Here is a 12,500-nt window from a genome sequence, read left to right as displayed (position 1 = left end):
AGATGGTGGGAAGTCTAATGGGAAAGGAATTTTTTAAAAAAATATTATTTTGAGATAAGATCTCATGTAGCCCAGGCTGGCCTTGAACTTGCTGTGTAGCAAAAGATGACCTTAAACTTCTGATTCTCTGCCTCCTCTGAGTTCTGGGATTGCAGGCATGTACCACAACACCCAATTTATACAGTCCCGGGAATTGAACCCAAGGCTTTGTGTATCCTGGGCAAGTACCCTACCAACTGAGCTACATCAACAGCCCAGGAAAGGGATTTTATGTATGGCTTTCTATACTGGTGTATTATCTGAATAGGTCACACTGAGAATCGATGGACGTTTGTTAGAAGCAGCAACAGCAAACAAATACACACATTTGTACACACACACATGTGTCTAACATCCATCCGTGCATGCACATACGTGTACACGTTCATGTGCCTGTGCATAGAACACACACGTGCCCCTAACTGAAGGAGATGTTTTCACTCCACATCTGTGGAACCCAGTGTCATCCTGATATGTAAGCTCACAGGTACCCAGGACTCGCTAAGCCCCCCAAGACTGTAGGTTCCAGCTACAGACAAGGGCTTGATCCCATAGTGGCTGTGCATCTATGGATAGTTTGGGGGATTTTGTCTGCCCAAGATCACATCCATTTCCCAGGACAGTCTGCATTTGGAAATAGGGATATCCTACCTCAGGACCACTCTAATGACCCATCCCAACATCAGAACTCTCTAGATGGTGACAGCTGCCTGCAACGGGAGTAAATGGCAGCTAATATTCCATAAGCACCCCTCAGGGTGGCCTCCCTGCCAGTGCTCCAGGGCTGGGGGGTAGACAGACAGGGAGGCCTCACCTTGTCCTCCCTGTAGAAAGACATGCAGGAAGCCCAGCTCACTCCTCTCATGTATGCGGTGGCCATCTTCAGGATATCCAATTTAAAAGGCTGCTCCAGAAACACCACATAGTTCTCCGTGATGCCAAAGCTGTGATAGTAGCTGGGAGAGAGCAGCGAGCGCGAGGGGATGGAGCAGAAAACCTCAGCGTGCTTCACGGGGCTCTTCCCTTTCTTCCTGCCGCCTGGAGAAGAGCAAACCTGGAAATCTAGCCGTATAGCACTGTCATCCACAGCCTGACTGTGTTCTCAGGAGAAAGAACTGCCCATGAAGAACCCACAGGCCCAGATACTGAGAGACTCCCACTAGAGTCCACAGACTGTGGCGGACTCTGGATTTCCAGCCTGAAAAACCAATGTCTCACCCAGGGAAGCCTTGAGGGGCCAACGGTCTCCACACCAGCGGGGGGACCATGCTGAGCCTCCAGCTGCCTTCACAAATACAATCTCATGTAGAGATGGACGCCCACTGCTTTCTATGAGGTCTGACTACTACTGCTTCCAGGGACAGTAGCCCAGGTGAGCCTCTGTGATAAACGCCAGAGACTTGGTCCTCAGGGCCTTGTATAGTTTAGTTACTGCATGGTCCTTTGGCAGAAAGAAAAAAAAAAAGAGTGCTGATCCTTGCTACAGAGCCTTGAATATACATCCTCATGAATCATGCGGGGACAGTGATCAAATGCAGAGGTTAATGTGTTCCTAGGGCAGGGCCCAGACTGTATTTCTACCAAGGTTCCCAGGGGCACCCTTCCCACAGCTCTTCTGTTTTGTGGGGAGCCAGCATACACAGTTTATTCCTCAGGGTTTCTATCCATTGTTCTTAAGGCTGCCCATTGTAGACTGCCCGGCAGAGGACTATCCATTGTGATGAAGACAGACTGCCTTGTGTCTTGGGGTGAGGTAAGTATGCCCAGGCGCAGGCACCGAGGACAACCTGAGCTGTCACTTCCTTTTCAGACAGGGGTTCATTTTCACTAGGACCTGGAGTCCGCATATTCTACTAGTGAGCTCCAGGAATTCACCTCACTAGTTTCTTCTGCCTTTGCAGAGCTAGGATTACAGCTGTGCATCACCACATCTGGGTTTTTACAGGGGCTCTGGGGAATCAAACTCAAATCCTCATGCTTAGCAGTCTAGCCCTCTACCGACAGGGTGAATGATGATGTACTATGGAAATTCGGCTAAGCTGTAGGATGCCCATTTCACAAGATGGGCAAATGAGGTGAATGGTCTAGCACAATGATCCAAGTCATAGCTGACTTCTTCCTGTGCTATTGGGGGTGGAGTGGGGAATACCCAGAAAAGCAAGCAGTAGGGCATGGGGGAGGGGTGGGAGGTCCACACCGGACCTCTGTTCTAACCACAGTTCATGGGCCTCTGCTGGCACTGAGTGTGTGCTCTGTTTTCTGAGTCCTTTGTAAGCATGAATCAGCCCTGGGCAAAAGGCTCCCCACCCAGTCCTGGGGCTGGTTTATAATGAGTTCCCTGTCAATGTCCCCACCTCACTGTGGCCACCTGTGCACACTGTAAACAGCTGGCTGGTGGGAGGGGACACCGTGGGGCTGTGGGCTAGTTTTCTCTACAAATGAAGAGGAACACAAAGCCAGGTCTGGCATGAAGAGCAAGAATGCCCTGCCCCCTCCTCTTGCATGATGACAGGGCTCCGGTAAGCCATGTGACCAACACCATGTCACCTAATCTGAGCCTCACAGTCCCCTGTGATATAAGGCAGCAAATAAAAACGTCAGGAGGACCCTAGTCTGAATTCTAAGATGCTGGACTGGACCACTCATCCTTTATCAGTTTGAGTAACTTCAGTTTCACTTAGTAATATTCATGGCACCTTGTGACCTGGGGGGAGCTGTGCTTCCAGTTTCTGTCACAGCTGGGTAGTTTTCTACAGCTGGTAGGGATAGGGAGCAGGCAGGTGTTATCAGGGTCACAGATATAAACTGGTTCCCTAGGCCAGAAGGTCAGGTCAAACACCCTTGAAGGCTTCATCTGCTGGGTGTGGCAACCAGGAGGGTCTTAGACAAACACAGGTTGGGAGCCTCACCCTCTTCCCCCTCGGGAACATGCAATCACTGGCCTGGGCTTTGCTCCAGGACCCGGCCCTGAGAGGAGGAGGTCCAGAAGGCTCTGGGAACAGGGTGTGGATCTGGAGTGGATCCCAGCAGGGCTGAGCACCCCAACAGCCCTGGGAGCCTGGCTGTGGGATAGAGGGGGTGGCACAATCTTGGCATATGAAAAGTCTGCCAGAAGACTTTTAAAAATGACTAAACTAGTAGCTAGGGAAAAGGTTAGAATAGGCTGAAAAGATGTGTGGAGAGATAGATGATTGAATACATAGGTGGGTGGGTGGACGGATGGCTGTGAGGATCTGTGCATAGGTGAATAGGTGGTTGTGTGTACGGATGGATGGATAAGTGGATAAATGGAGGGGTGGATGGTTTAGGGGTAGGCGAATGGATGAGAAGACGGACGATTGAGTGTTAGGCAAGTAGATCAATGCATAGATGGATGGATGAGTAGATGGATGGATAAATGGATAGTTGGATGGATGAGAGTATAGGTGAATAGGTGAACGTGTAGACTGAAGGTGAGTGGATGGGTGGGTGGATAGATAAAATAGTGAATTCATGAATCGGAGCCTAAAAAACAGAAAGTTAAAATAGTGTCAGTGTTTCTTTTATTCAAAATAATCTCAGAAATGTCTCTTTTATGTTTAAAGAAGAAAACTGAGTTCTTCCCCAAAGAACGTTTGCCTTCGGCTAAATGACAAAACCGACTTTAAGGTCATCTGAATAATCTATGAAGTGCGTCACAAGCACAAATGCGGACTCTTCAGTCAGGGTCACCCAGCTGTCTTTGTTAGATCCCCAGTGTGATTTACCTGGTGCTGCAGCTGGGATCTTAAATATCACGTATTTTGTCCTTCCTTTGTCCACAATGGATGTGCCCATGTTAAGGACATTTCCAGCCTCATCGTAATGAGGGTGTGAGGTAGCCAGATTTACTGCCACATACTTCCGGTAATCAACCTGTAAAATACAATAGCCACTCTGCTTTGTAAAGATGAGAAGATGGGATCCTGTGAACACCTGACTGGGTCTCAGCCTAGAAGGAGGGTGGATCTCTTTGAATACCTACTGACTGGGAGGAAAGAGACATAATTTACTTTTTAAGAAAGGTCTACTCTCATGACCTGATATGAGCTTGTATTACTTCTGTGACAGAAGTCAGTTGTGGGGAGCTAGTGAGCCGCATGTTTTGTTTGTTTGTTTGTTTTTGTGCCTGTAGTTCTCATTCTACATCCTGGTCTTGTCAGGATCCTCAGTACAGAGGCAGGGTGCCTCATGAAAGAAGGCTCTAAGCAATGGTGGAGGTAGATAGATTGACATCTTCCAGTCAGTCTCAACCACTTCCCTGTGCCGATCCTATTAAGTCCTTTCAATTCACCCCTGTTGGAGTCCACAGAGGCAGAGACACAGTTCTCCACGCCTCTCATGATTATACTCTGGAAACCGAAGTTCTAAATCCATTTACTTAAAGCAGGAATTCTACTAACAAGTTGAACGATGACCCCTGCTCAGAATAGACCAAAGCCAGAGAACCATGCGATGGCTAGGTACTTATTAGCTGTTTGCCCTTCACCAGGATAACAAAGGCAGCCAAGAGTTAGGTTGGGTTCGGGCCTTCCGGTATTTCCCAGAATGCATCAGTTGGGCCCTTGCCACCCAGTTTACAAGGAACTGATATAATTTCCTGGCTAAGATAGGCATTCAGTTGAGCAGATTGCTTGCTCAAATGCCTTATGACATCATTGTGGCTTTGGACAACTAGCTGGAACAAACTGACACGGGGGTCTATAGATTTTCATGGGAATCTTAGCCCAGGAAAGTGGTTCTGTCTGCTGGTGTCTGCTGCTCTCTGAGTAATACCTCCCTCTGCAGGTCACTGTGGGTAGAACACTCTGGGTCCTATAAGAGCTATATGGGCACGGTTTTGAGTTGTACCATCTTCCAAACATACAGAAGGAAGTCCTAACCCTAGCACTTGTGAATGTGATCTCACGTGGCAGCGGCGTCTTTGAATGTGTAATCACCACGAGATGATGCCCTACCACGTGGGCTGCGGGCTTCTGACTTGCGTGCTCATAGAACACGGGGAATTGGAGTCCACAGACACAAAGGGAATACCATGGGACTGAGGAGGTGGAGACTAAAGTGATAAGTCTATAAGCTGAGGAACACCGAGGGCCGATGGGAAGTCCAGGAGCTGGGAGACACAGGAAGGAGACCCCTTAGAGCCTGCCAGAGCCTGGCTCTACATATTGAATTTAGAATTGTGGCTTCCATAAATACAAGACAGTAGGCCTCTGTTATTTTAAGCCACTTAAGTCTATACCACTTTTAGGGACAAGGATATGTTCTAAAGAGTTGTTTTTAATGTCTATTTTTAAAGCGTATGTGTGCGAGCGAGCATGTGCAGTACCCACACAGGCCAGAAGGGGGCATCAGATTCCCCTGGAGCTGGAGTTACAACCAGGGTGCTGAGAACTGAACTCAGATCACCTGAAAGAGCACAGTACATGCTTTTAACCACTGAGCCGTCTCTCTAGCCCTATGGAAACACATGAGAAGGTCATCATAGGAGATTTCACCATATGGACATTACAGAGTTTATCCGATAAGATAGCTGCAGTGTCCCTAGATGGAACCATCTTTGGCATCCCCATCACGCATGTGTCCTGTCATTAACTGAAACATACTTAAACAACACATGACTGTGCTGTATGTGGAACCATTGGGAGTGAGGGCAGCCACAAAGACGGACACGTGTAGTTCTTGCTTAAGTGTAACTACAAACCCCGTGCTAAGGCAGCTGAGACATCGGCGGAGGCTTGTGGGCAGCTTGCCTTCCCCCCTGGGGGTGGGGAGTGGGGTTTCTGTTGGGCCAGGAATGGACACTGACTGTAAGCCTACCATACCTTGTCCAAGGTCTCTAGAGTCTGGGGGTCGATTTTCCTGATGTAGTTGGTCTCTGTGGTCGCATAGAAGTCTTCTCCACATTTCATAATGTTGATCAGGCAGTTGTCTGTGAAATCGGGGATGGTGTGGGACAAGTAGGTGAAAGCTCTGGAAAGAGAGAAAGCGGGCCACATTAGAGGCTGTGCCTGGCCGGCTGGGAAGTTCTGCCCTCTGTGATCTGCCTTCTCACCATTTAACAAGTTCTACTTCAGCAGTAGAGAAAAGACTCTGGGTCTCAACGGGTTACTTGAGGAATCTGGGGGACTCAGGTATCAGGTTCCCCGCACATTCCACATCGTGGAGTCAGCAAGTGAGGTGCTGGCCAGTGTGGCCACACCACACTTCCCCTGAGTGTTAGAAGTGCAGTGGTCTCTTCAACTAGAGCCAGCAGGAACTGGTATGCTTCTAATTATTTTAAGTAGCCATACAGATACCAGACCTGTACCTATAATACTCCCCAAACCTAGCAAACGTTCAAGATCTGAACCCCCACTGAGTTTTTAAAATTTGTTCAAGAAATTATTTGTGTTGTTTGTTTATTTGTTGATTTTTTTCTTTTGAAACAAGGATTCATTCATCCTAGGCTAACCCCAAACTTGCTATGTACCCAAGGATGTCCTTGAACTTCTGCCTCACCTTCTGAGTGTGTAGCTAGTCATGGCCACACACATGCGTGTAACCCAAAAGCTGTGTGACCCAGAGACAGTAGGATTGCTGCTGAGTTGCTGTCAGGTACCTAAACTACAATTTTAATGAGAGACTCTGTCCAGACCTGGAGCGCTGGTCCATTATGTCTGATTTAAGCTTGTGCTGGGGATCAAACCCAGGGCTTTGTGTGAGCATTCTACTAACTGAGCTTCAGCCTCAGCCTTGGACTTAATTTTTGGCAAAAAGGAAACAAAAGCTCATGTTATTTAAGACTCAGGGTTCATTTCACCAAATGGCAACTGCAAACAGGAAGAGAACCCAAGGCGGTTTAAATGGTACAAATGGCAAAGACTGAATGCAAGCGTTGAGTGGTGCTCCCCCTAGCGGCAGAGAATGCAACTGCAGGGATTCTCCTCCAGGTAAGGTTTTGAAGTCCTCCAGCCCCACTCCTTCTTTCTGTTTACACCACCCCAGCTCAGCCCCATCTGCAAGGGCAAGTCGCCCTGTTCCAGGGAAGGATGATGTCAGCCTCAGAAGAGCAGAGGCAGTTTTCCTATCTTTGGCAATCCACCCTGAATCTTTCCATAGCTCTCTGAAGCGTATCTGAAGGGAGATAGGGAGAGCAGGCCTGACTCTCTAGCCAAGAATTTAATTATTGAATGTGTAATACACACATCTGCTCCATAACCCAGATGACTTCAGATGTGTTCCAGAAAAATCTCCCCACCCTCTCTCTCATTCCTCAGCTTCCCACCCCCTTGACCTCTTGGATCTCTTTATGCCCTGTGCAAGCAAAAATGCACCTAGACTGACTTCTGCCTTTTTCCTCCCTGGACACAGAGTGCACTTATGTGCCTTGTTCTGAGAAAGAGGTGTGTGTGTGTATGTATGTGTGTGTGTACGTGCATGTATGTGTGTATGTGTGTATGCATGTTTGTATGTGTATGTGTGCATGTGTGTATGCATGCGTATGTGTGCATGTATGTATATGTGTATGTACATGTGTGTATGTGTGTACATATGTGTATGTGCTTGTATGTGTATATATGTGTGTACATGTGTGTTTGTTTTGTATATGTATGTGTGTATATATGTATGTGCATGTGTGTATATGTCTATGTTCATGTGTGTATGTCTGTGTGTATGTATGTGTATGCATGTGTGTATGTGTATGTATATATGTGTACATGTGCATGTATGTGTGTATGGATGTTTGTATGTGTATGTGTGCATGTATGCATGCATGTATATGTATGTATGTACATGTGTATGTACATGTGTGTATGTGTATATGTGTATGTGTGTGCTTGTATGTGTATATATGTGTGTACATGTGTGTTTGTTTTGTATATGTATGTGTGTATATAAGTATGTGCATGTGTGTATATGTCTGTGTTCATGTGTGTATGTCTGTGTGTGTATGCATGTGTATGCATGTGTGTATGTGTATATATATGTGTGTACATGTGTGTATGTGTCTGTGTTCATGTGTGTGTGTGTCTGTGTATGGATGTGTATATGTGTGTGTATGTGTGTGTGCATGTGTGTATGTATCCATGTGTGTGTATGTGCTTGTGTGTGTAGTTCATTTGTGTGCAGGTCCATGTACCTGTGCACATGTGCATAGTGGACTAGAAGCAGATGTCAGATACCCTGCCTCTAACTCTTTATATCACTCTCTTGATAAGACCTGGAGCTAGGCTGTCTGTCTGCAGACTGCTGTACTAGGACTACATGCATACTGTGACCATGCTTAGTTCTAGGGACTTGAACTCAGGATTCCATGCTTTCTCTCAACAAGTGCTCTGACCCACCACCAGTCATCTACCCAGCTGTACTGGCTGGTTTTGTGTGTCAACTTGGTACAAGCTAGAGTCCTCAAAGAGGAAGGAGCCCCAGATAAGGACATGCCTCCATGAGATCCAGCTGTAAGGCATTTTCTTAATTAGTGATTAGAGGGCCCAGCCCAGTGTGGGTGATGCCATTCCTGGGCTGGTGGTCTATAAGAAAAGCAGGCTGAGCAAGCCATGGGGGACAAGCCAATAAGCAGCACCCCTCCATGACCTCTGCATCAGCTCTTGTGTCCAGGTTCCTGCCCTGACTTCCTTGGTGATGAACAGTGATGTGGAAGTGTATGCTGCTTCTTCAGCGTACTTTTTGGTCATGGTGGTTTTCCCCCAGTAATAGAAATCCTAAGATACCAGCCCTGCCCTGCTTTAAAACAATGACAACATCATCACCATCCTCATCATCCTCAACAACACTTTAACTTAATACATCTTAGGACTGATGTGTACAGTTAGTGGCCTCATGCTTTTTCAGCCTCACCGAGGCTCGCTCTTACACAGTTTTACTGCTCTGTATTCAACCAGACTTCTGGCAATGACATTTGGGCTGTTTGCAGCGTTTATCATAACAAATGACATAGCCAGGAATAACTTTGTCTATTTGTCATTTCAGACACAAGCGAGTGTATCTCTAGACGAAAGGGAACACACATTTGTAACTTTGACCGATAATGCCCAAACACTCTCTATCCAGCCAGGCAAGTGAACATCTGACAATTTGTCAAATGCTCTTTGTTTCCCTCGTTGTCATTGATCAAGAAGCATATGTCATCTGTGGTCACACCCGGCCACATGGTTTTAGCTGGGGTTTTTATCTACCCCAACGAAAACTAATAGGGGAGAAAATGTGGGCTGTTTTGACCATCAGAAATATCCAAAAGTATGAATTTGTCAAGATTCAGAAGGTCATGTTACTTGGAAAAGATGTTTTTGCAGGGGTCTGGGTAGGCCATTGTTCCAAACTCAGACACCACAATTCTGTTGGCCTCGATGTTGGCGATGTACGTGTCACTCTGCAGGTATTTGCTCCTGTAGAAGACCTCCCCTGAAACAGAAGCAAACACTTGTCAGCCTGGCACCTTTGGGGACCAATGAAATTGATATCAGCCATTCTAGGGGCTTTACTAAGGTTCAGAGGAAAGTTGGTTGACCCAGACCAACCTCTTTCATGCAAGTGTGTACTACAGTGAGAAGGGAATTTGAAGTTTAAGTTCATTTGCACATATTTTTTTTAAAAAGTGGATGTGTTTTGTGTGTGTCAGAGAAAGAAGGGTGGGAGGGCAGGAAAGGGAGAGAGAGGGAGAGGTGGATGGGAAGGGGAGGGGGAGGAGAGGCAGAGATGAGGGAGAGGGGGATGGAGAGAGAGATAAGAAGGGAATGGGGTGGAGGAGGGAAAGGAGAGGGGAGAGGGAGAGGAGAAAGAAGGAGATGGGAAGGGAGTGGGGGAGGGGGAGAAGAAGGGGGAGAGAGATGGGAAGGGAGTGGAGGTGGGCAGGGAGGGAAAGGATGACTTTGATTTTAAGAGCCAGAGGCTGGGAGGACAGAGTGAAAGAGTGCCTTCTGGATTCAACAGAACTGCTGAACTCAGGGACTCAGCCTGCATGACATTAAGACAGTCGACATGCATAGAGATGAGCCCACAACCTCCACTCTTAGATGAAGAGCTATTGGCAGTTGTTGGCTGCAAGGAGGGAGGAAGGGAGGGAGAGGGAGAGAGAGAGAGAGAGAGAGAGAGAGAGGGACAGAGAGACAGACACAGAGATACAGAGATACAGAGACACAGAGACACAGAGACAGAGACAGAGACAGAGAGGCAGAGGGACAGAGAGTCAGTTCTCTTTAGAAGTGTGGTCCCAGGCTCTAGTGGACTGCCCCACACCTACAGCATACATGGGCAGCACTAACTAGACTTGATGGGTCATAAAAATTAAGTAAGATAAAATAAAAGATGAGAAGGGGATGTGGGGGGAGATGGCTCCGTGCATAAAGGCACTGGTGTCAAGTCTGACGACCTAAGTTTGATCCCCAGAACCCACACCCCATGCATGCATGGACTTGTAGACACACACACAAATAAGTAAAATATAGAATGAAATATCCTGCCCCTTCCACCCTTCCCCTTGACAGATGGAGGGAGAGCTGGCCCAGAAAACATGACAGCCAGAGAGCTAGCTGGCCTTGTCCCTCACCTGCTGCAGCACTCAGGATAGCAGCCCTGATTTTTGTCTGCGCAGCACAGTGGAGCTGACCCTGGTGTTGTGGGTGTAGGTGAGCTTGCCTCAAGGGCATGCGAGGTGGAGAGCAGGTCCTGCCCCTTGCTGGCTGTGGCATTGGGTGAGCTAGCCAGGGCAGTGCTGGAGAGCTGTCTCTGGTGGTATGGGTAAGGGAGAGCTGGCAGGTTGATCCACTCAGCTACCATCCAGGCCCAGATCCAGGGCTTTGAGTTGGCTCACTCCAAGATCTATCCCATTGATGCCTCCATCATGCCCATGAAGGGCCTGGTCCTGCAGATTCAAAGCTGCAGAATATCCATGACACAGGGCAACAACAGGATACCTTAGAAGAGTTCTAGTGAGTATTGATAGTGTTGCAGAAGCCAGAGGCCTAGAAGGAGATCAATAACTCATTGCAATGAACTCTTGTTACAGGATATTAGATCACACTTTGAACCCTGAGATTGTGTTATTTGCTGAAAAAGGCTGTTTTTAGTTGTGGTGTGGCTTAGCTCTTAGTACACACCTTTAATCCCAAACACTGAAGGTAAAGTTACTTTGTAGAAGGAAGCACCCATGTTTGAAAGCGACTTCTAATTGAGTGGCAGACAAGGTGATGAATCAGAGAAAGATTTGACAGAATAAGATATTCTCAACTCTCATGAGAATAAAGGAAAGGGAAGCTACTTAAGAGAACAGTGCAGAGAGGGAGAAGAGGAGTCAGTTTTACTAGGACAGTTAGTTAGAGAGAGCCAGGTTGCAATGAGAGAGAACAAGCTAGATAGAGGTGAAGACAGAATGAGCCAGAGAATGAGAATGAGTCAGAAGATTAGAACACTTTGCCAAAGTTAGTATGAAGCCAAGCAGAGCAATTCAGGAGAAGCTGAAAGAAGCCAAATTGAATCAGTTAGTGTGGTAGGGAGTTTTGAGCCAGAATAGCTGAGCTGACCAGCCAGCCAGAGTTCAGAAAGAGCTAGAAAAGGTGAGCTTATTCAGCAGCAAATCTCAGAGGCTGAAAACACCCTAGGCCTAGATTAGACTGTACAGGGGTTAGAAGCTTCCAGGACTAGGCCTAGGTTAGCAGACAGAGACAGGAAGTCTCAGAGATGACATTTACCATACAGGCAAATAAAAGATACATTTATAAACATTTGCAAGTAAGGATGCTTGTAACACACATGACACTCAAAAGAAAAAGAAACAATAATAACCTTGCTATGAAAGCTACAGTAGATTTCTGAGTTCGAGGACAGCTTAGTCTACAGAGTTCCAGGACATCCAGGGCTACACAGAGAAACCCTGTCTCAAAAAAACAAAAGCCAGGGCTGGTGAGTTAACTCAGTGGGTAAGAGCACTGTCTGTTCTTCCAAAGTCCTGAGTTCAAATCCCAGCAACCACATGGTGGCTCACCTGTAATGAGATTTAATGCCCTCTTCTGGTGCATATAAAGACAGCTACATTGTACTTATTTATAGTAATAAATAAATTAAAAGAAAAACAAAAGCCAAAAACCAAAGGAAAAAAAAAAGCTACAGTATATAACACACATGACATAGCATTCAGAGAAAGATGATTATTATTTCTTTTTCTTTTGAGGGGGAGGTTGAGGTTGCAAGTGTGGGGAACAGATATAAAAAAAATGGGAAAATGAGTGGGATTGGGGTGCATGATGTGAAACTCACAAGGGATCAATAGAAAGTCAAAAATAAAGAAATGTTTTGAATTAAAAAAAAAAAAAAAAAAACCTAAGTTGCTAAGTTGTTGGGGTTGGAGAGATGGCTCAGTGGTTAAGAACACTGACTGCCTCCTCTGCCCCTTCCCTGCAAGTGGATCGCCTAACTCCAGAGAGCACATTAAGCCAGAGACCCGG

At 46.7% G+C, this 12,500-nt stretch overlaps 1 protein-coding gene across 1 annotated transcript in view; it reads right to left on the bottom strand.

The window, feature by feature from the left end:
* The window catches only part of Bco1 (beta-carotene oxygenase 1), a 45,859-nt gene that overhangs the window by 20,092 nt on the left and 13,267 nt on the right, over positions 1–12,500 (bottom strand). The window contains exons 3-6 of the mRNA XM_031337237.1: positions 9,333–9,462; positions 5,883–6,030; positions 3,786–3,933; positions 854–1,077 (exon numbers count right to left, since the gene is read on the bottom strand). Of these exons, the coding sequence (XP_031193097.1) occupies positions 854–1,077; positions 3,786–3,933; positions 5,883–6,030; positions 9,333–9,462 (650 nt within the window). The remainder of the gene's footprint in view (positions 1–853; positions 1,078–3,785; positions 3,934–5,882; positions 6,031–9,332; positions 9,463–12,500) is intronic.

Source organism: Mastomys coucha, unplaced genomic scaffold, assembly GCF_008632895.1.
Source record: "Mastomys coucha isolate ucsf_1 unplaced genomic scaffold, UCSF_Mcou_1 pScaffold22, whole genome shotgun sequence".
Classification (NCBI taxonomy): Eukaryota; Metazoa; Chordata; class Mammalia; order Rodentia; family Muridae; genus Mastomys; species Mastomys coucha.
The sequence above is the reverse complement of the archived record's forward strand: the minus strand, read 5'-3'. Positions and strand labels throughout refer to the sequence as shown.